This window comes from Camelus ferus, chromosome 8 (assembly GCF_009834535.1).
Source record: "Camelus ferus isolate YT-003-E chromosome 8, BCGSAC_Cfer_1.0, whole genome shotgun sequence".
Lineage (NCBI taxonomy): Eukaryota > Metazoa > Chordata > Mammalia > Artiodactyla > Camelidae > Camelus > Camelus ferus.
The window spans coordinates 24,920,320-24,942,949 of NC_045703.1; the positions used below are offsets into that span (position 1 = coordinate 24,920,320).

A 22,630-nucleotide genomic window follows, 5' to 3' on the forward strand; every position below is an offset into this window, starting at 1 on the left:
AAGTTTTGAGGGCCAAGGACACAAAAGACAATTTGGTTGGTCAGAGTCAGTAAATACAGAAAAAATACACAACTTCATTAAAAAGCAGAAAAAAGGTAAATTTGTTTTCAATTATCATTTTAATGCTAATGTCCAATATTAATAAGAATATAGCAAAATGGACACATGCATATTCTCAGTAGCATAAAACCATAAAATCGTTCTGAACGACATTTTGGTAATATGCATCAGAAGCCACCAAAATGCATTGAACTAAGTCATTCCATTTGTTGAAGTTTTTCCTGAGGAAATAACCAAAGATGTACACAAATATTTAGTGCAAAGAAGGTCATTATAGATTATTAACAGCATCAAAATCTAGAAACAACACACATTTCTAACAATAAAAGAAACTAATTAAAATGATGTGGTTAAAAAAAATTAGTGAATTGGAAAAACGTCTATAATAATTTAAGTGAAAGTCATAAAGTAGTATTTATCATATAATCTCATATAGAAAGAGATCTAGAGATCCATGAAAAAGACTAAGAGATATGTGAGTGAGACGCTTATCAATAATTATGTCTTGTTGCTTATTATTTTTAAACTTTGTAAATAAAAGCTATTACTTTTGTAACAAAAAGAAATAGTAAAAAATCTAAATTATGCTTTCATGCTCAATGAATTAAGAAAGTGTTCACAATATAAATAAGTGAAAACAGTAGGATAAAAAACTACATAGCAGGGTAGGTACAGCTCAGTGGTAGAGTTGATGCTTTCCATGCACGAGGTCTTGGGTTCAATCCCCAGTACCTTCTCTAAAAAAAATAAATAAATAAACCTAGTTACCTCCCCTCCCTGCCAAAATAAAAATAAATAATACAATTTTTAAAAACTGTATAGACAATATAGCACCACTTTTGTTGGAAGGAAGAAGAGGAGGGATGAAGGAAGGGAGGAGGAGGGGAAGGGGGAGGGAGGGAGAAAAGGAAGGAGATAAAAAATCCCAGAAAGTTAACATGGGGCTTGCTCTAGATGGTAGAACTGAGCGATTTTATTTTGTTCTTTATACTTTCCTAAGTTTTCAAAGTATTTTTATAGGGAACTTGTATTGCTTATAAGGAAAAAAAAGCTATTCCAGAAAAATGTTACTACTGCCACTTTATTGGGAATTCAGGGTAAATCATCCCCTAATTACTAGCAAAAATCCCTAGCTACATCATTAAGCTGGTATTTCCCAGTTTAGATAGTAAGGGGAATATGAGTATCTTTATGAGGTTAATTGCTTTTGTTTTAAAATAAAACTAAATTTGGCAATGTTATTAAGTATATTCATGTCTTCCCTTTTTGGGAATCACGATGCCATCTCTGTGGGTTTAGGACTAAAGAATGTACAAGGGCTGAACAGAAGTGAAATACTGTCTAGCTTTAAGGGTGTATGAGCTTCCTCCTTTCTACGGGAGGACAAGTGGTCACAAGGTCCCTAAGACCTTCTACAGGTGTGGACCGAGAGGGAGGGCTTGGCCCCAGGGGAAGACACATTACAGCCTGGCAACAGCGCCCCAGCTAGCTTTGCTCCCAGAGAAGCAAGGGCCTCTGGGAGGATGGTCTGGCTCCATTTTCACCTCATGGCCACTGTATCACTAGAGGGCAGGCTGGCTCACGGATCCCAAAATCCCGAGTGATGTGGGCAGGAGCCAAGGGGGCCCGTGACTAAAGTCTGGAAGCCTCCAGAGGCACGTTGTCCACCCACACTCAACAAACAGGAAAGGCAGTATTCATCTGAATTACAATGCTTCATTGAAATCACACAAAAAAAATTACCTTTTCTTTCAAAGCTTTCCTCTCTGACAAAGCAAACAAGAGCCAGGAACTTTGTCACCTCTTTTAAATAAAGAACGGTTGTATTATTCAGCTTTATAATGGCTGTTGATTCCTTGTCATAGGGGGTTCCTGCTCCATCTTCTTTGAGACTAAATGGGGACAGAAACCAAAACATATTTGAACCATTAAGAACTGCAATTTGTAACCCAGCGACGGAGACTGGCTTTCACATGGAGAATGATAATCACAGTGATAAATAGTTCATACTGTTAGTACCTTTCGGCTAAAGCGCTCAGACACCCAATCACAAGAATATACACAGTATACGACAGTCACCTCCTATGGACACAGCTGGGCCACTCTCCAGGCACCTGAGGAACACAGGTGAGGGATGGAGGTTCAGTCTTCTTCCCTCCATGGCCCACAAAGGCTTCCTGCTTCCTTGGGACAGAATAACCAGGCTGTCAAAAGCACAGCCCCATAAAAGACCAAGAAGGGGTGAAGAACTGAGCCAAAATAAAGCAGCCTGAAGAGACATGGCAGCCAAATGCTGGGCTAGATCCTGGGTCACGGGAAAAACTACTATTGAAGAGAATTAGGACCACTGGTAAAATTTGAAAAGGGACTCTATATGAAATACTAGAGTAATGTAGCCCTGTGAAATACGCTTACTTTGAAAATTACTCTGTGGTCCTATAAGAAAATGTCCTTGTTATTGAGAGACAGATGCTCAAGTAGCTAGGATCAAAGAATCATGATTCTGGCAACTTACTCCCAAATGATCCACCAGAAGCAAACACCTAACAGTCCTCCCTCAGTATGGGGGGCTGGGGGGGGGGCGGTTCCAGGACCCTGCCAGCAGATACCAAAATTCTCAGATGCTCAAAATGTCATGGTATTTGCATATAACCTATGGACATCCTCTCATGTACTTTTTTTTTAATTGAAGTACAGTCAGTTCATAATGTGTTAGTTTCTGGTGTACAGCATAGTGATTTCGTTATACATGTATATACTTTTTCATTATAAGCTTTTACCAAGATACTGAATGTAGTTCCCTATGCTGTACAGTAGGACCTTGTTCTTTTCCTCCCATATACTTTTAATCATCTTTTAATTACTTATAATGCCTAATACAATGCAAATGCTATGTAAGTAGTTGCCAGAGTGCAACCAATTCAAATTCGCTTTTTGGAACTTTTTGGAATTTTTCTTCTGAATATTTTAAATCTGCTGGTTGGTTGAATCTGCAGGTGTGGAACCCACACGGAGGGCCGACTGTATTAGAAAAAGAAAGAGCAAATATGGCAAATTAATAAAAATGGGTGAATCCCAATGAAGGGTATATAGGAGTTCACTGTACTATTCTTGCACATTTTCTACAGATTTGAAATTTTTCCAAAAAAAATGTTTAAATATATTGGTCTATTTAAGAAAAGGTGTGGCCTACAAACTCAGATGACTTGGGTTTGAATCCCAGCTCTCTTATTTCCTGTATAAGCTTGGGCAAATTGAGTAACTTCTTAAAGCCTCAGTTTCCTCATCTGTATAATAACCATAATTACCTCAAAGTTTCCTAACCCAATGAAATTATACATTTATAGCACTAAGCACAGTGCTGAGCACATATAGAATGTTAACTGCTATTCTCATTATTAATATGGCCTAATGGTCAAAACTGGGTGCTCGGAAGACACTGATGTAATCAGAGTTCTGTATCCTATCCTCATAAGCAAAGGAGTACGCCCTGTACCTTCTCCTTTATCTGAAACGGTGTATACGGTTTCAGAATCTCAGCTGTGATTCCTGAGCAGCCTGAGGAGGCACCAGGTCACCTGCTTCTAGGGGTTGCTGGCCTCCTCAGAGCAGCTTGGAACCAGTAGCAAGACCTCCCAGGACAGGGCCACCTGCCCGCTTCCTGGCCAGCCCACCCTCTGCCGGTGACATGAGCTGGCTCATTGCCACTCCTGCAAACAGTCTCAAGAAACCCCAGAACCCACGCCCCATTTGTGACCCAGACTGGTTCTTACTGAACTGGGCGGGTTCCCAGGAACGCTGTACTCCACCGTGGAAAAACAATCTGATCGCCAGGCCCTGCTCCCTCCTCCTCCCGGCCTTTCCCTCCCCATGCTTGTTTTAGCTGGATAAAAGTAACTCTGATTAACATCATTTATACCAACAACTTACCACTTATATCTAATTACCATGTGGCAAAACAATGATCATGCATATCATTGAATATGTGCCAGATTAATTGTGTTGTTCATCATATTTGAGTACGACAGCCATCCAGACTGTAATCAGGGTACTTTCAGCTTCCAAGACTATTTCAAGGTCATCCACTTACAGTTTAAAAACAAGAGAATACTGCAGGGCAGCAGTCTTGGGAAATAAGGTCTCTTTCTAAAGCTGTATGGCAGTGTTTAATAGTAGTAGTAGTAATAGTAGTAATAGTCGTAGTCATAGTCATAGTCATAATAATAATAATAATAATAATAATAATAATAATAATAATGTCATAATAATAATAAGTCATAATAATAATAATAAATAATGGCAGCTACTTTTATCCAGGGTCCACAGGGGAAGCCTAATGATATTTCATCCTCACTACAGGTAGTGAGGTAAGAATCACTTTCCCTATTTCACAATGGAAGGGACTGTGTGAGTGCATGTGTGTAACAGTTGGAAGAAGTCTGAACTCTGAGAAATGGTAAGACAGACTCTGACAGAAGCCAGACACAATGAGTAAAGAGGAAGGTGAAGAAAAGCTTTACCTCATGAACAACTGTATGAGATATGAAATCCAATATAAACAGCAGCAACAACCTGATGTCTTATTAAGACAGACATACTAGTTCACATTCACTCTGTAGACACCCATTCAAGAAGATTCACAATTATGTGAAATACTTTCTGTGTCTGGTAACAAATTCAATTTTCCTCATTCCTTGTTTGTTTTATTTTAAATGCATAAGAAGTTCTGTTTTCTAAGAATGTAAGACCATAATAATAAGCAGGTAATGTTGTCTGCTTAATTTTATGGTTTTCTGCTGCCCACAATAGAAGACAATCAAAAGTATATTGGAAAAAAAACTTGGCAGTTACTTTCTGTCACAAAGAAGATAGTAGAACTGTAGTTAACATGAGATACTTACGCAGAATTCAAGGATTCTAGTAGTCTCCCTCAACTATATGTGACATTATGATATGAGGACAGATTTTTTAATAGAGGAACCAGAACTCAGACTTGAATTCAAATCCTAGTTCCATTCCTTATTGGTAGTGTGAGCAGGGATTCAAAACTTAACCACTCTGAACCGGTTTCCCCACCCGTAAAAAGGGGATAGTAATTCTTACCTCGTGGAATAGTGGAGAATTCAATGCTATAATGTAGACAGTGAAATTATTAACGTAATACCAGGTATTTACTTAATAATTTTTGTTATATTATTGCATACTAAATGGTATATTTGTTTATAGAGCTCAGAACCAAAGTATTAAGGTCAAATAAGTAAATGTAAAATGTCTCAAACATTATGAAAGAGAAGTATGGCTCGACATAGCCTTTCAGCATGTTTTACTCACCCATAAATACAAGAAATGTCAATGACCACATCGATCATATCACAGCAGAGTTCATAGGTTTGCATATCTACTGGGGTACTATCAGTTGCAATATAAATTTTACTGACCACATCAAAGAGAAACGCCTTTTCAATTCCAGAATTCTGAAACAAAAAGAAGATGCCATAAAGTGACAGCTGCTTTCAGAGCATGTCATGGTTACATAAAATTATATGCCATCCTCAGTGTAAAAGATAAATAAGCCAAAGTTTAGGTGGTTCCATTTTATTGCAGTCTAAACCCCATGGTCATAAACTTCTTTTTTTTATTTTTTTGGGGAGGGAGGTAATTAGGTTTATTTATTTATTTTTGATGGAGGTACCGGGGATTGAACCCAGGACCTCATGCATGCTAGGCATGCACTCTACCACTGAGCTATTCCCTCTCCCCATTAATTTCTTTATAACAGACTTGCACATGAAATGAAAACTGGAATTGTCACAAATTATTTATTTTTGGTAAACAAATTAGGCAGTGTTTCCTGACTCCTAGAGATGTTAACTGCAGTGAGGAAAAAGGAAAAGTAAAAATACAAATTTTACTAATTTTAAGTGAAAAAATAGATATTTAAAAAATCTAAACAAACTCAAAATTGTGCAGCGAAAATCAGTGTGAATACAACCAAAGGTCTGCCTTAATTCTACTCTCTGGAGCCTGCCTTGAGCTGCTGGTTTCTAGGACTCACTCAGCCAGCACATTATTCATAGTGTTAAACTTATTTTTAAAAATTCAACAGTATATATTTTATTAGCCAAAACCAACTTTTATGCTCTCTACCTCTGGTAGGACTCTATTAAAATTGAATGACTGCCTACCACTTGAATAAACATTCCGATTATACCAGTGAAATACAGGAATTGTTTTGGGAGTAAAATTTTAAAGGACCTAAAAGCAATATGTAGGCCCAGTCTTCGAAAGTAGTATTTCAGTGACCTTGAAATGTTGTGAGAACAAGTAGCAATAAGATTGTTTTCACTCTTGCAATGTTATTCTTAAATTCTGCAAATGACTCTAACAGGAGGATATTATTTACTTACTGAGATAAAGATGTTTAGCAAATTCTCCAGGGTGGGGAGTTGTGGAATCAGTTTCTGAACCACTTTGCTAAAAGCTTCAAATATTGAGTGATCATATATGCTTGTCAGATAAAAGCTGAAAGACAAAACAATATTTCGTCATGTTTTACCTTTGAGGAATAGACTGTTTAGACTGCCATAACCCTAGTACCATCCCTCCTGAATTTACTACAGTTCTCATGCACACATGCTAGCCCCCTTCAGAATTCCAAACAACCTTGGTTAAAAAAAGGGAACATTTAATAAGCCATTCCTCCCCAACTACCCAAAAGCAAGAACTGTGCCCATTCTCATCTGCTGACTGGCTGGACCAACAGACTTAAAAATGCAGGAGTATGTACTCATATCAGTTGATTCTGCAAGAGAATCCACACCAGATCATCTTTACACATCTCAGGTTAGTAACAGTTATCTTATTGATATGGAAGCACCTAATCTTCCAATTTGCAAAATGAATGATGCATGTACATACTATCCCACAAAAAATAATAGAGAAGTGGTTTTCCTTTGTGATTATTTCTAATTGAATTATTTTCAGAGTAGTCCTTTACTTATGATTAGATACTATCACATTTATCAAGAACTGTAATTTACCAAGAACTTCAGCATCAATTAACTTCCAGGATTAAGTACATAAGTTTTATGTTATATGTTTTTCATAAGGGGAAAGAATCTTAGTTTTGATCTTTGGTCAGAAAAAAATTTTTTAAACCCCACCACTTTCCCCAAGGAGTAGAGTTGGCATGTACAAAAGTTGCTTTTGCCAAATACTATCCCAAGTCCTCAGCACAAAGCAGGGTACACAGGTAAGGTACTGCCCATACTAAAGCACTGTGGGTGACTTTGGACTCCTGTGATCCCTGAGGGGTTTCTGTTCTCACCTGAGGTGAATTTTTTCTAATCCAGCATCTGCAAGGTCATCATTTGCCCTCTGGTGAATATCTCTTTGGGTTTCAATTTTGTGGTCATCGGAAAGACCATCCACTTTATGAATAAACACCTCGAAGTTGATGTCGGTGTTCACTTTGTAGGCCCTGGTCACCGTGAGGTGGAGCCTGGCCAGGGCTTCCATGTAATCATCCTAGGAACAGAGAACACTCCTGTCAGGGAGGCTGTTCTGCTTCCTGAACCATTCCAAGCTGCCTTCCACAGTCTTTGTCTCCCAGATTTACTGAGGTACAATTGACAAAGAACCATTGCATGTAATAAGGTGTGCAAGGCAATGTTTTGATATACATACCTGCTGTGAAATGATCTTCCCAGTCAAGCTACTTAACCAACCCATCACCTCACCTCACAGGTACTTTTTTTTCCTCTTCCACATAAATTTTTTTTTTTTTTTTTTTGGTGAATTTGCTATACTTTTTTCATGTATTTTTTTAAGTTGAAGTTTACAATGTTGTATCAATTTCTGGTGTACAGCATAATGCTTCAGTCATACATGAACATACATCCACATTCACTCTTAATCTGGAAACCATATGGGTACAACCCCTCCCAAATATTTTACAAAAGCCCAAATGAAAGCTCGTTCATAGCATTCAAGATTGAAAACTTAAGTTTTGTTAACCAAAAAAAGGAAAAAGAAAGGCCAGAAAAATACAGTTACTATTTAGCCTGATGACAGTCATAAAGCTCAGAGTTGTAGTTTTATGAATTGAAAATGATCCCAGCACCACCCAGGACCTTCCCTGGGATACTGTTCCTCCAAGATTGAGTCTCTTGGTGAACTGTAGTGAACAATTAGAGATAAAGCAGGATACAAGTCACTGGGAGGGTGGGGAAGGAGGCAGGAAGAGAACTTTAGAACCACTAGTCTAGAGCAGAGATCAGCAAACCGCAGCCTTCGGGCCAAACTGGGCCCACATACTGTTTGTAAGTAAAGTTTTACTGGAACAGAGTCACACTCATTTGTTTACATATAGTCACAAAGCCTAAAATAATGACCATCTGGCCCTTTACAGAAAAAGTTTGCTGACCCCTGGTCTAGAGTAATTGCCCCAAATAACACAACAGTCTTTTCTCCTCCTTCCTATAGATGATACCTATGTAATAATATAATGAAGGCCTGTGTATGCATCTCTCTAAGAAATCAAACTTAAGACACTGAAGTCTTCTGTGTTTTTCCCCATCTTCCCAGCCCGCCCCATCACTCTACCCCCACACCCTTTGGAGGTAACCACTATCCTGGCTTCAGTGTTTATCATCACACATCTCTCTATACATTACATACATACATATCCCAAAGCAACATATAGAGTCCATTTACATTATTTGGAAATTTACAGAAACACAACTTCCACCTGTATCACAGTTTGCCTTCTTCACTCACATTATGTCAGTGAGACTCCCCTAGGTTGAAGCATGAAACTCTAGTGCATAATTCTGATTAATGGTGCTGTAAAATTGCATAGTGTGGATGGTGTATAATGTATCATGTATTGCCCGCTTACAGATATTCAGAATGTGCTAGTTCAGACAGTGATAATGTGGACAGTCTCATGTACATATCTTTGTGTCTATTTGTGAGCTTCTTAGGGCTTCCCCTGAAGGCAAGCTTGTCAGATCACAGGAAGGGGCAGCTTAAACTTAATGAAATAATGTCTAAGAGCCCCTAAACACCTCCAGACTCTCACCAACACATGTTCTCAGATCTCATTATTGTCAATTTGAAGGGTGTGAATAGGCCTTGTTTTTATAGCAAGAAAAGGAAAGGGCTCTTCAGGACAGAATTTAAAGGACTTTTCACCTCCCCATTCTGACTCTACACCTGGACAAATACAGAAAGCCAATCAAACAGGGGATTTTTTTTTTGGCATCCTTGTGTTCCCCAAACTAAATTAATAAAAATGTATCCTTCATCTTTAAAGTATTAAGTTAAAGTATTAAAGATACTAATAGGAAACCATGAAGAGAGAAAAACAGCAAGCACAGTCTTTCTCACCCTTTATACTCCAAGGAGTTACTTTAAATGAAAAACAAAGGTTGGACACTGAGCTAGCAGATTAAGAATTTTGGAAAAATTCTAGATTAATAATTTGTGACACTTTTTAAATAACTTAAAATATCTCAAATAAAAACTAAAGTCATTACTGTACAGAAATTCTAGAAAAGGCAAATTACTCTTTAGTGACGGAAAACATATCAGCAGTTGCCTAGGGCTGGGGTTTGGGGGCCAGCTGAGAAAGAACACAAAGGAAGCTTTCAGAGTGGGGGAAATATTCTCTATCTTGATTGTGAGGTGGTGAGAAGGTGTGTTTGTCAAATTCGTTGACTGGTAGGGATACTTAAAATGAGTGCATTTTATTGTATGTAAATTACACTTCAAAGGGTGTTACTGCTTATGTCTTTAACTGAAGAGAGGGGTTAAGGGGACATGTCTATGAGCAAAACTAGCCAAAGTTGGGGGAAAGGGATAAATTAGGAGTTTGAGATTAACATATACACACTACTATATATAAAACAGATAAACAACAAGGACCTCCTGTATAGCACAGGGAACTATATTCAGTATCTTGTAATAACCCTACAATGGAAAAGAATCTGAAAAAGAACATATATATATGTATATATACATGAATATATATATATACACACACACACACATGAATATATACATGAATATATATACACACACACATATATATACATATATATATATATCTCTCTGAATCACTTTGCTGTACACCTGGAACTAAGACAACATTGTAAATCAACTATACTTCAATAAAAACAAATTTTAAAAAACTAGTCAAGGTCAAGAGAGTATCACAATCTCAAAAGATCAGAAATCGCTCCTTTAACCTCCCTGCCAAGCATATAAAATGGTCTGATTACCAACAAACTGATGAAGTCGTACAGATCTACAAGGGCTAAAAATGTAGAAATGACACTGAAAAGGAGAAAATGAAGGGGAGGGGAGGGTATAGCTCAGTGGTAGAGCATGTGCTTAGCATGCATGAGGCCCTGGGTTCAATCCTCAGTACCTCCATTAAAATAAATCAATAAATAAATCTAAAAATGAATAAGTAAATCTAATTACCTCCCCCCAAAACAAAACAAAACAAAAGGAAGAAGATGCTTGATTTATTAGAGCAGAGGGATTGTAAATGATTTTTTTTTCCTACTGTGTTCATTATTATCTTCTACAATACACTGCCTGGTTTCTATTCCAAAACCAGATCTAGGAATTACAAGCCAGTCACAATCACCAATGAGGGTCAAGCTGACAGTCTCATTTGGGATCCCAAGCACCTGTGAAATGGCTTCCCGGGGACAGAGGGTGGCCCTGGAGATGTGATACATTCTGTGGGCTGTGCTGGGGGACTGGCGGTGTCACACATGGACCTCATGGAAAACCAGTCCTGATGCTTTCCTTCTCTTTTAGTTTACCACATTCTGTGAGGACACATTTTCTCCTTGGTGATATATTTATCTGGCACTCCTGTGATTGTGAGGAATTCACAAGCAAAAAATAAAAATACGAGGTGTCAGACAAACAGAGCACTGCTTAGAAATAAAGGCAGGGACATTCAAGTGCTCCTGAGACACCTCCTTCAAGTGTGGTTTTCTGTTGAGTGCCTGCAAGCACATCAAGTAAAGATTCCACAAACATGATTTTCAGTCCGCTGCTGAAGGAAAAGTACATTAGACAGACTCTGAAACTGCTTATTTAACTATTAAAAATAGGGAGCTATTTTTAGTAAATGACATTTCTCAACAATGTTTTTTCCTACCTTTTTTAAAGTGTAACTTAAACAAATGTTCTTCTCAAACATTCTTCTACCTTTCTCTGCCCTACAGCGAAAACAAAACTCAACAAACCAAGAAACAAAACAAAGAACACATTTACCCATTCAAATTAAAGTTCCACTTTTCATGTTCAGGTAAAATTTAAACCAAATTATAGCTGCAATTTAAAAACAGGCAAGTGAAGACATAGAAACAACTTAAATGTTCATTAACAGATGACTGGATAAGGAAGCTGTGGTAATATTTACACAATAGAATACTACTCAGCCATAAAAAATAATAAAATAATGCCATTTGTAGCAACATGGAATGGCCTAGAGATTATCATACTAAATGAAGTAAGTCAGGCAAAGACAAATATCATATGATATAACATATGTGGAATCTAAAAAATGACACAAATGAACTTGTTTATAAAACAGAAAGAGACTCACAGACACAGAAAACAAACTTATGGTTACCAAAGGGGAAGAGGGGTGGGGAAGGGATAAATTAGGACTTCAGGATTAGCAGATACAAAGTACTATCCCTAAAATAGATAAAAAACAAGGTCCTACTGTATAGCACAGGGAACTATATTTAATATCTGTAATAACCTATAATGAAAAAGAATATGAAAAAGAATATATATTTGTATGACTGAATCACTATGCTGTACACCAGAAAGTAACACAACATTGTAAACTGACTATACTTCAATTAAAAAAAAATAGGGCAGTGTACCTATTTTAGCCACATTAAAGCCATATCACAAACACTTGAGATAGTTGTGTTGGCAATTCAAATTTCATAAATGTAAATTGTACTGTGAGCACAATATGGTACTGAAGTAAGTACTTACCAAGCCACTGTCCTGAAATGATGAGTCAGGCCTGAAATCTACTTAGCCACGGGTAGGGCTACTACTGCTGCTACTTAGTTCAACTACAGAAACAGCGGCCTCGTGACTCAGGGAGGAAAGGAAGCTTAGAGGAGACAGACAGGCGTGACATCCCTGGAGTCTCCCCTCCTAGCGGCTTGTTCACACCCTGGCCGCTCCTTTGGGGCTCCAAGCTCCCTGATTTATGGTGCTGGCAGACCTGAAGCAGGAAGGCAGGGGACACTGCCAAAGCCACAGATGGGCCAGGACATAGGTCAGTACAAGAGGGACAGCCAGGGAAGTGCAACTCACAGCAGGTCCCAGACCTGATGCAGGTGCCACAAGTGTGCATTTCTGGATGGGCCCATGGGAAGACCGCACTGCTGTTCACGGATCAGACACTGGCATATAATGCCTCCCCTCTCCCCACTCCACCAGAAAAGGAAGAAAGAACTCCCTCTAACCATATGGCCACGCCCCTGCAGCTACACAAACAGTTCCCAGTGCAGTCACTCGGAACTAAAAGGCTTAGTTGAAAATTTCATTATTATATTAAACAGGCATCTCATTCCATGAATGAATTTATGATGCTCTCAGGCCTGAGTAGTCTTCTCCAAGAATTGTTCTCTAAGCATGGGCTTGGAACCATTATTACTAATAGTCTTCACAGCCCTTCCTCCCTGACACCACCGGGGCTCCTGAGGGGCTGGGGGGTGCTCCACCCGATTTGTCTGATCGTAGGCCCAGAGTTTCAGAGAAACATTGAAACTTGAGGTTAGAGTTGATTTAGTGCATTCCGATAAGACTTGTTACCTTTCATTCCCCAAAAGCTGCAGAAGAGAGCCCCTGGGAGGGCCTTCAGGCTGGGCTACCCATCAAGGACACTTTCTAAGAGTACCTGGATGTGGGGAGTTTGAAGAGCATAAATGTCCCCATCCTGCTCCCTGGGTTCTTTCCCAAGACTAACCTGCCTGAGATGCACCTGTGTTTCTGCTGTCTCCCTTCCCTCAACCCCTTAAACCACTAGCCCTGCTCCCACTTCACAGGAGGAAGGCGCAGGGCATTAAAAACCCAGGGTACCAAAGAGACCATTCAGAAGGTGGGTCTGAATACTGAATTAAGTGAGTGACTCTCTAAAGCCTAGGGAATAAGGCTCTTTGCCAGCAAAGGGGCTCTCAATTCTTTGCTTTTAGCGAAGTTAAGGAAGGACACAATCAGGTACTGATAAACCACTAAAAATAAATTTTGTGTGATAAGAGAATTGGGTAATTCAGGGCCTGTAACTTGGAAGGAGTTTAAATAATCGAGTGAATGCTTTAACAAAACTCGCCCCATATCCACCTAAATACTTATGTGAACAAGCTTCCTTCTTGTTTCTATACAAACCTACGGTTATACAAACAAGCAAAAAAATAGAATTGATGCCAGAGCCTGTCTTATTCAAGCATAGATACATGAATTAAGTGGGAAATAATATATATGTCAAATTTTACTTTTTGTATTTAGTTACGTATAAAATACACACTCATTATGTTGTCTTAATCAATGGTGCACTAGCAATAATTACAATAATTTGATTCAGAAGAAAAATGTTCACACTAAGAACTTCACAGGAAATAGTAAACATTTTAAAATGTAGATACACACATAGTTTTTGTTGTAGAGGACCTGTGATCTTCTATAGATGTCTGCCAAGCATACCAGAAAGCGGGCACACAGTTGCTGTCATTGGTCTGAACGGTGGTCTATTCCATCTGTGGGGTTTCCTCTATGGTTTGCTGAGACCTAGGCAGCCCCCTACCATCCCTGGATGGTCAGGCTGTGTGAAAGGAGCCTTTTCCCCTTTGCAAAGCCTGAGAGCCCCAACGGAGAAGCGCTAGTCTGATAGAAAGGCCTATTTCTGACTCTAAACCCCAAACCAAAACGACCGCAAAGTAATGTGTCTGAACGTGGGGGAGGAGGGGCTGCCTTTGCGGGGGGGGGGGGGGGGGAGGTGTATTGCCACCAGACCCCAAGACTGAGCTTTACCTGGGAGTCTATGACAAATATCAGCGCTCCTGTTCCCCGGAAGATCATCTCATAGTCAAAGGTAGGGTCAAAAAAGTCAATCTGTCCTGGGAAGTCCCAGATCTGAAAATTAACAAAGGAGCTGTTGGAAACGTCTTCCCGGCAGATCTTGTTCGTACTCTCCAAGAACAGGGTTTCGTTGGGAGACATCTTATGAAAGACAACTTTCTGAATGGATGACTTGCCGCTTCTCCTCAGGCCCATGAGCAGGATCCTGGGCTTCACCTCAGTGCTGAAGGGGTCGCTGAAGTCCAGAACTGGAGAAACCACAAAACGAGAACGAGGGTGAGACACTGTCACAGCGGTTAACGAGGCCGGTTTCACTTCCGCCTCGGACGTGATTTATGCTCCACAGGCAACAGAGCGCTAATTGCATCACCCCGTTAGTTGAAGGGCCAGGTTTTAGTAAGTGCAAAAGCCTGGGTAAAAAATGCTGCTTTACCACCTCTCACACAATCCTGGAGGGCCACAAAACCTGGACAATTCCCCATCACGAGTAGGGATGCTGGAGTGTGAAGAGGAGAGATTTCCTGGAGCAGAATATCAAGGGAAAGAGTCTAGTCCTAACATTCCAGAGCAAGGTCCTTCATTGCCTAGATCTTCAGTCTCTGCACCAAAGGGATGCTTGTTTATCTGAGTTATGCCTCAGAGAAACAATTTTGGACTCCATTAAAATTTAAAACTTCGGTGCTTCAAAGGACACTATCAAGAAAGTAAAGCTGGTGGGGGGAGGGGAAGAGGAGGGGAGCAGGGGGAAAAGGAGTCAATAGCCATCCATGAAATAAATCAAGTTCCAGCACGTTAAAAAAGAAAGAAAGAAAAGAAAGTGAAGACAAACCACAGAATGGGAGAAAACATCTGCAAATCGTGTATGTGATAAGGATCTAGTATCCAGAATATATAAAGAACTCTCACAATTCAACAATAAAAAGACAACCCAATAAGAAAATGGCAAAGAATGTAAGTAGACATCTCTCCTTCTCCTGGCCAATGCTCTCACATACCACAAACGTCTGGCAAATAGGCTTGTACTCAGACTGTGTCAGGAGCAGACACACTTCGTGAGAGGCACACCTCTCCCAGGCCCAAACTGGCTCTAGGCCTGCACTGTCCAGTAATGTAGCCACTAGCCCTGTGTGACTATGTAAATTTTTGGGGTTTTTTTACATTTTTATACTAATTAAAAAAATTTTTAGGAGGAGAAGGTAATCAGGTTTATTTATTTTTTATGTTTTAATGGCAGTACTGGGGATTGAACCCAGGACCTCGTGCATACTAGGTATACACTCTACCACTGAGCTGTACCCTCCCTCCCCCCTTTTTAAAAAAAAATTTTATACTATAAATTTAAATTAATTAAAATAAAAAATTCAGTTCCTCCTTATGAGAAGTTTCTAGAATAGTCAAATTCATAGCCACAGAGGGTAGACTGATGGTTTCCAGGGACTGAGGGGAATGAGAGTGAGTATAGAGCTTCAACTGGGGAACATGAATGGGTTCTGAGGATAGATGGTGGTGACAGTTGCACAACAATGTGAATGAATTTAATGTCACTGAACTGTATACTTAAGAAGGTTAAAGTGGTAAATTTTATGTTATATATGTTTCACCACTATCAAAAAAAAAAAAAATTCAGTCCTTCAGTTGCACTAGCCATACTCCAAGTGTTCAAAAGCCACACCTGGTAAGTGGCTAATGTACTGGACATTGCTGACATAGTACATCGTCATTATCACAGAAAATTCTAAAGGTCAGTGTTACTCTAGTCCCTGGTAACAAGAATTCAATCCTAAAATCCTTTGCCCAGGGTCCTAGAGGGATTAGGCGTCACTTGATAAAAGTAGGAATTGGTATAAAATCTCAAAACCCTGTAGGGCTCTCTTTTCTTTGTCATAGTTCCACAATGTTCTTTAGACAACCACTTAATTTCTGAGCAATGTTCCTAGTTGACCAGGAGTGTGAATATGTCACAGATTCAAAGGTAGTGTCACCTAGTGGCTAAGTGTTAGGGCTCTGAAGTCAACAAGCCCTGGGGTATGAGCTATGAGGCTTTGGACAAGACATTTAGCTTTTGAGACTGAGTTTCAAAACCTGTAAGATGGAGTTGATAATGACAATAAAAGTCTCATAGGGCTGTTATGATAATTAAATGAGATCAAGGGCCTAAAGTAATTATTAAAAAATAAGACCCATTCAGCAACTGGTACTGGGACAAACTGCATATCTACAAGCAAAAGAATGAATTTGAACCCTTATTCCTCACCACATACAAAAATTAACTCAAAATGGATGAAACACCTAAATTTAAGAGCTAAAATTATAAAACTCTTTTTGTTATATAATCTCTTTGAAAGAATTTCTCAAGGATGTACTCCTGAAAGAAAATACACTCAAATATAGTGTAATACAATAAACAGTGGAAGACAAATTTTATTGAAACCTCTTAGTTTAAAATAAGTATTGATTTTAAATTTTTGAATAAAAATTAGAAACTAGAATTCCAGACAATGTAGACAAGGGAGATTGGTGAGGGAGAAGTAGGCAAAAGGTAAGTAGAAGAATTTTATGGTTCTTGTTAGAAAGGCAGTTATGTATCAATTTTTTTAAATATAAGAATAAGCATCTCAAACCAGTAGAAAATATAAAATATGTGCAAAAATGCATTAGATAAGGTTCTAGGAGGATGCAAGACAAACAGCAAAAAGTATGCGGGGTAAGAATTTAGGGGACTCATTAAAAGAATTTGGATTTTAATTTTACAAAGGAAACACATTCACATACAATATGATTAAAATTAGTTTTGAAAAAGAACAAGAACAAATGTTTAATGTATAGGGAGTCATGAAGGACACAGACCTGGGAGGATTAAGAGACAACAACTGACACACTGTTTTATGTTTTAATTTACAAAGCTCAGACTTTTAAGTTAAATTTCAAAGATACACAAGCTCACTGAAAACTTGTTATTTTTTGCCTTTATATGTCAAACACAAACATTTCAAAATATTAAATAGTCCTTAAATTGTGATTTCAACTCTACATATTCTTTTTAAATGGTTGTCTTAAGGCTTCTTTTTTCCCCCAATACAATAAATATATTGGTTAATGTACCCAAAGTAGCTGATCGGTAAATGCTGGTTGGACAAAAAGATATGTAAACATGTTGCCTATCTTGGAGAAACGTAAAATCCAGTCTAGAGGGGTATACATAGAATAGATAAACAAGTTTATGCTGTGTAGCACAGGGAAATATATTCAAGATCTTGCAGTAGCTCACAGGGAAAAAGAATATGAAAATGAATATACATATATATTCATGTATGACTGAAAAATTGTGCTGTACGCCAGAAATTGACACAGCATCGTACACTGACTATAACTCAATTATAAATAAATTAATTAAATAAAATCCAGTCTAGACAATGTGGTTTTGGAACAAAGACAGATCACTGGAACAGAATAGGGAGTCCAGAAATAACCCCACACACACACACCCCAGACAATTGATTTTTGACAAAGATGCAAAGCCAACTCCATTGAGAAAGGACAGGCATTTTCACCAAATGGTGCTAGAACAACTGGATAGCCATATGCACCCCCAAGCAAAAAAGAATTTTAATCCAGTTTTCACACCATACAAAAAATGAATTCAAAATAGACCATAGGCCTAATTGTAAAGTCTGAAACTCTGTAACTTCTAGGAGAAAATATTCATGATGCTAGGTCATGCAAAGATTTCTCAGATATGATGCCCTCTCCTCTAAATTGACCAGCTGGATTTCATTAAAATAAAAACTTCTTCTCTTCAAATGGCACTGTTAAAATAATAATAATAAAAAATAGGCAAGCCACAGTCTGGGAGAAAGTATTTGCAAATCATATATCTGATTTGTAGCTAGAATATATACAGAACTCTAAAAACTCATTAAGAAGAAAACAAAACCCAATGTTTTTTAAAAAGAGGGAGCAAAGATTTGAACTATTTATAAAAAATTTACAGAAGGTAAGTAGGGACATGAATAAATGCTAAACACATCATAGTCATCAGGAAAATGTAAATCAAAACCACAATAAAAGAATATTGCATACCTACTAAGATGGCTAAAATTAAGAAGACAGTAACAAGTGTTGATGAGGATGTGGCAGTAGTAGAACTCTCATACACAGCTTGTAGAAAGGTGATTTATTTGTAATAGTCAAAAATTGGAAACAACCCAAATGGCCATCAATGGTGAATGGATAAACAAACTGTGGTGCATCTCAGCAATGAAAAGAAATGAACTACTGATACATATAATGTGGATAAATCTCAAAATATTATACTGAGTGAAGGAAGCCCGTTGAAAAAGGACATACCATGTAATTCCACTTACAGAAAGCTCTAAAAACTAAACCAATCTACAGTGACAAATAGCAGATCAGTGGCTGCCTGGGAAATGGAAGAGGTAGTAAGGAGGGGTCGGGGGAGGAACTACAAAGGGGTACAGGAAAACTTTTGGAGCTCATGAATATGTTCATATTGACTGTGGTGATGGCTTCACAGCTGTACAAATATGTAGGTGTAATTTATATGATGTCCATTATACCTACGTACAGTTGTTTTTAAAACGTAATCTCAAGGACAAGAATGGAAACCTAAAGAACTATAGCTGCTCATGTATCACCTGCCAAACAGCATGTGCTAGATCAATGCAAAGAAGGGGGGAAATGCCCATGGGCTGGTGGGGAAGGAGCCCAGTGGATTACAAGGGCTTTGAATATAGATTTAAAGCAGTGTAGGATTTGGATGGGGTTGAGGTGGGTGGAGGGGGAGGCGAAGAGAAGGAAGCCCAAATGTAAGCAAAAGCATAATGCCTTGCATGGAACAGGAAAATATGCATGCACTAAAAACTCAAAATAACCATGTATGAAGATGCCCTTTACAGGCCAATTCCTGCGGTAGGCTCCGCACACTTCATCCCATTCACACTCCTTCAGGAGTAGATATTATTATCCCCATTTCACAGGTGAAGAATCTCAGGCTCGGGAAGGTCAAGTAACATTCAAACTGAGGGCTGGCCCATCCAAAGCCTGCCTTTTCTCTTTCTGCTGTGCAACACTGCTTCCAGTCATTGAAGGCAAAACTCCACATTAAATTATGTACAACCACAAAAGTACTTCAGTGCTTATCAATGTCTTTATCTCTTCCCAATGTATGCTGCTGGAGGTGGGTGCAGAGTTTAACTTATCCTCAGCAGGGTCTGCAAGTCTCTATATGGCATTATCATCCACACTGGTGCCCAGGACTGAGAAAAGGGACAAGAGTGTGTACGCACGTTTACATACATAGTGTGGCTGGGAAGTTAAATATGCATACAGCCATGAAATTCACAAACAGTTGGAAGTATTTCCTTTTCTCTGCCAAATTCAAGACTGGGCCATCAACTATAAGCAGCTGGGAAATGGTGGGCCCGATCAGCATGAGTACCATCAACTGCAGAGAATGCTTACACCCATGCAGGTGCCTTTTATCATATTTAGCTGGTACGTACAGAAATACACTGTGTGCCAGGGATCTCGCTAGCCATTTCTACAAACTTTCCCCACCCAATGAGAAGGTAAAAGTCTGTTTTACACCTGAGGAATCTAGGGGGAGGAACCTGCCCAAGGTCACAGGACTGGTATGTTGCTGGAGCTCTCACCCCAGCTGACATTAAGCTAAAACTGCAACCAAGACAAAAGAGACTAGGAAACATCAGTGTGCATTGTGCATAGAAGTAAATACTACTAATGAAACTCTTTTAAATTTACTTATACATAGGTGGGTGCTGGTTCACAATATAAATGTATTTTTTATTGTGGACCCACAGTCAAAAATTTTGTAAGCCAGTGCTGTTGATCTGGGAAGGTTTCTTATATCAGAAAAGCCTGCTGACAAAAATCTCCCTTCTAATCCTCTCCTCCTCTCTCAAATATACCTGCTTCTGAAACCCTCTGGGGTTTCTCAGAGGATCTCATTCCACTCTGGGAGTGGTAATAGGGAGTTTCCATCAGGAAAGGAAACACCTTGGCCTCCTGCAGAGGGCTGCCCCCCCCATTACACTTCCCTGAGCATCACATTTACTCAAGTTTGATAAGAACCACCTGAGAACAGTGACAGCATTAAAGAGAATGAAGGATGAAAGCACCTTTGAAAGGGGCAATAAAAGGGCTAGCACTTTATTATTTTTTTAAAAGGGAAATCAGAAAGGAACTACAGGAGAATTTGTGACTAGAAATGGAAACCCAGAGAGGGCTCTTTAAAAGTGTCGGTGGGGTTTGGAGGAAGTTGCCAGAGTGAGGTGAAATTTACAAGAGGGCAGTTTGTTCCCGTTTCAGAAAGGTTCCCTGACTGTCTGCCAAGTGTTCTGTTCGACAGGGCTGAGCCAGGGGCTGCAGACACAAAGAAAAGATTCATTCCTTAGCGATTAGAGGGGAAAAGAGACAAGAAAAGCTGACAACTACAATGCACTGCTATCTAGGTGTTATGGGGTCAGCGAGAAGGCTCCCTGGAGAAATAACATCTGAGTCTTAAAGAAAAGGAGGCATAAAAGAGATGAATGCGGGAAAGGTTAAGCCAGGAAGAGATTCGGCTTTTCTGAAGCTTAGGGAATGTAGTTTAAAGAAAAGCCTGTGCACTGTCCAGTGGCTTCCCACGACATTTAGAATAAAATCCAAATGCCTTCTTCCCCCAAAAGGTCCTAAGCGGGCTGCATTCTCATGCCATGCCTGGTTCATCTTCCCCACCAGTTCCCTGCCCTGCAGCCACCCTGGCCTTCTGCTTCTTCATCTTAGGATCTGGACTCACTCCTCCCTTTGCCTGGCAGGCTTTCCCCAGGTCTCCCCTAGCTCCTCCTCCCACTCAGCCCTGTGGCAACTTTACTTCCTCTCACCTCAAAAGGGTCCCATCACTTCCTAATATCCCTGTCTTCTTCATAGTGCTTATCACTATACAAAATTATCTTTTTACTTTATATGTTCATCTTCTTATCTGTTTGTTTATTGTCTGTCTCACATATACACAAGCTAAATACACTGCAGCATGTGGTGTGAGCCCAATAAATATCTTTGACTAAATTAGTTGACAGAGATGTAACGGGCTAGTTTATGAATGAGATGCTGGCAAGTTTGGATTTTACTCTGAAAGCCACGAGGAGATCACTAAGGATTTTAAGGGGAAACTACCATGATCAGATTTACACTTCAGGAAGCTCACTCCAGAAACAGAATCCCTAGAGGGGGTCAGTGTGGGGACAGTGCAGGGGTCTAGAATAAGCTGCTGTGGCATAAAAATTATTTTGAGCTGAGGGCACTGGAGTTCCTGAAATCCCTTAAGCGCCTGAAGCAGAGCCTCCCAAAAGAACTCAGTTGTCAAAAATCTCCCCAGGAGCAACTCTAATCTCTTCTTGGAGACTAGGACAGAGCAGTCAGCACTACAACCCAGACAGACATTGTCACAAAACTATCATATCTCCCCTCTACTCTTATGTACCCATATATCTTTCCAGTGACTTGTTTTTCCATAAGTGCCCCTTCTCCTATCCCCTTCAAAGTCATTTTTTTCTCCCAGAAGTGCTTCTCAGTCCCCATTTCTAACCACCTCCTTGAGTCCAATGTTTTTTGTGAACTCTCAGGCATTAGCACTTAATTAGACCTATTTTTCACTTGTTAATGTCATTTGTCAGTTAATTTGCAGGACTCCAACTCTGAACCTAAGAGTTTTTTCCTCCCTGACAATAATTAGGAGGAACACAAATGAGAAGCCTGTGGAAATGGGCGAAAGGAATGGATTCATGAGAAGCTCAAATCAACTCAATAGTACTTGATGATCTTCTGAATGTAGGGGACAAGGGAGAAGGAAGCCCCAAGTTCCTGACCTGGAAGACCAAGTGAAAAGGGGCCCAAGGTCATAAAGGGGAAGAGGGTGAACAGGTATTTGAAGTGGCTGGGTCTGGGGTTACTGTCAGGCATGGGCTGCCTCAGCAACCTGTACTGACACCTCAAACCCATGCCCATGCCTTGTCAGTCCTTTTTCCTTCATCTTGTTGGCTGAGGGTGAGGGCACACTGAGAAACAGCTCAAACCAACCTGCTCCAATCTTCTTACGACCAGCAGTTACCATTTACTGACCACCTGCATAACGTGCAGTGTCATCGCTAATCCCCCAAACCTCATACCATTTATCCTTCACAGATGTGACAACTGAGGCCTCAGAGCTCAATAAACACTCAATAGACGTTTGCTGGTTGGGATGCTTAAATGAAAGTGATTGAGCAGAATTTGAAGCTAAATTATCCGAATCTTTAGAAAGGAACTCCACATCTGTTGTTGGTCCAGACCAGCACTTAAGTATCAAGAGGATGAGCTTTATGCCCAGGTAAAGTTCATCCATTGTGGTCAGGAGAACTGAGCACACCTATCTTCCACT

At 39.5% G+C, this 22,630-nt stretch overlaps 1 protein-coding gene across 2 annotated transcripts in view; it reads right to left on the reverse strand.

Annotated features, from left to right (window-relative positions):
- Positions 1–22,630, reverse strand: part of RRAGD (Ras related GTP binding D) — a 35,756-nt gene that overhangs the window by 6,459 nt on the left and 6,667 nt on the right. For both annotated transcript variants that reach the window (XM_032484582.1, XM_032484583.1), the window contains 5 exons: positions 14,146–14,441; positions 7,388–7,587; positions 6,468–6,582; positions 5,392–5,534; positions 1,804–1,952 (listed from right to left, as the gene is read on the reverse strand). In XM_032484582.1, the coding sequence (XP_032340473.1) occupies positions 1,804–1,952; positions 5,392–5,534; positions 6,468–6,582; positions 7,388–7,587; positions 14,146–14,441 (903 nt within the window). The remainder of the gene's footprint in view (positions 1–1,803; positions 1,953–5,391; positions 5,535–6,467; positions 6,583–7,387; positions 7,588–14,145; positions 14,442–22,630) is intronic.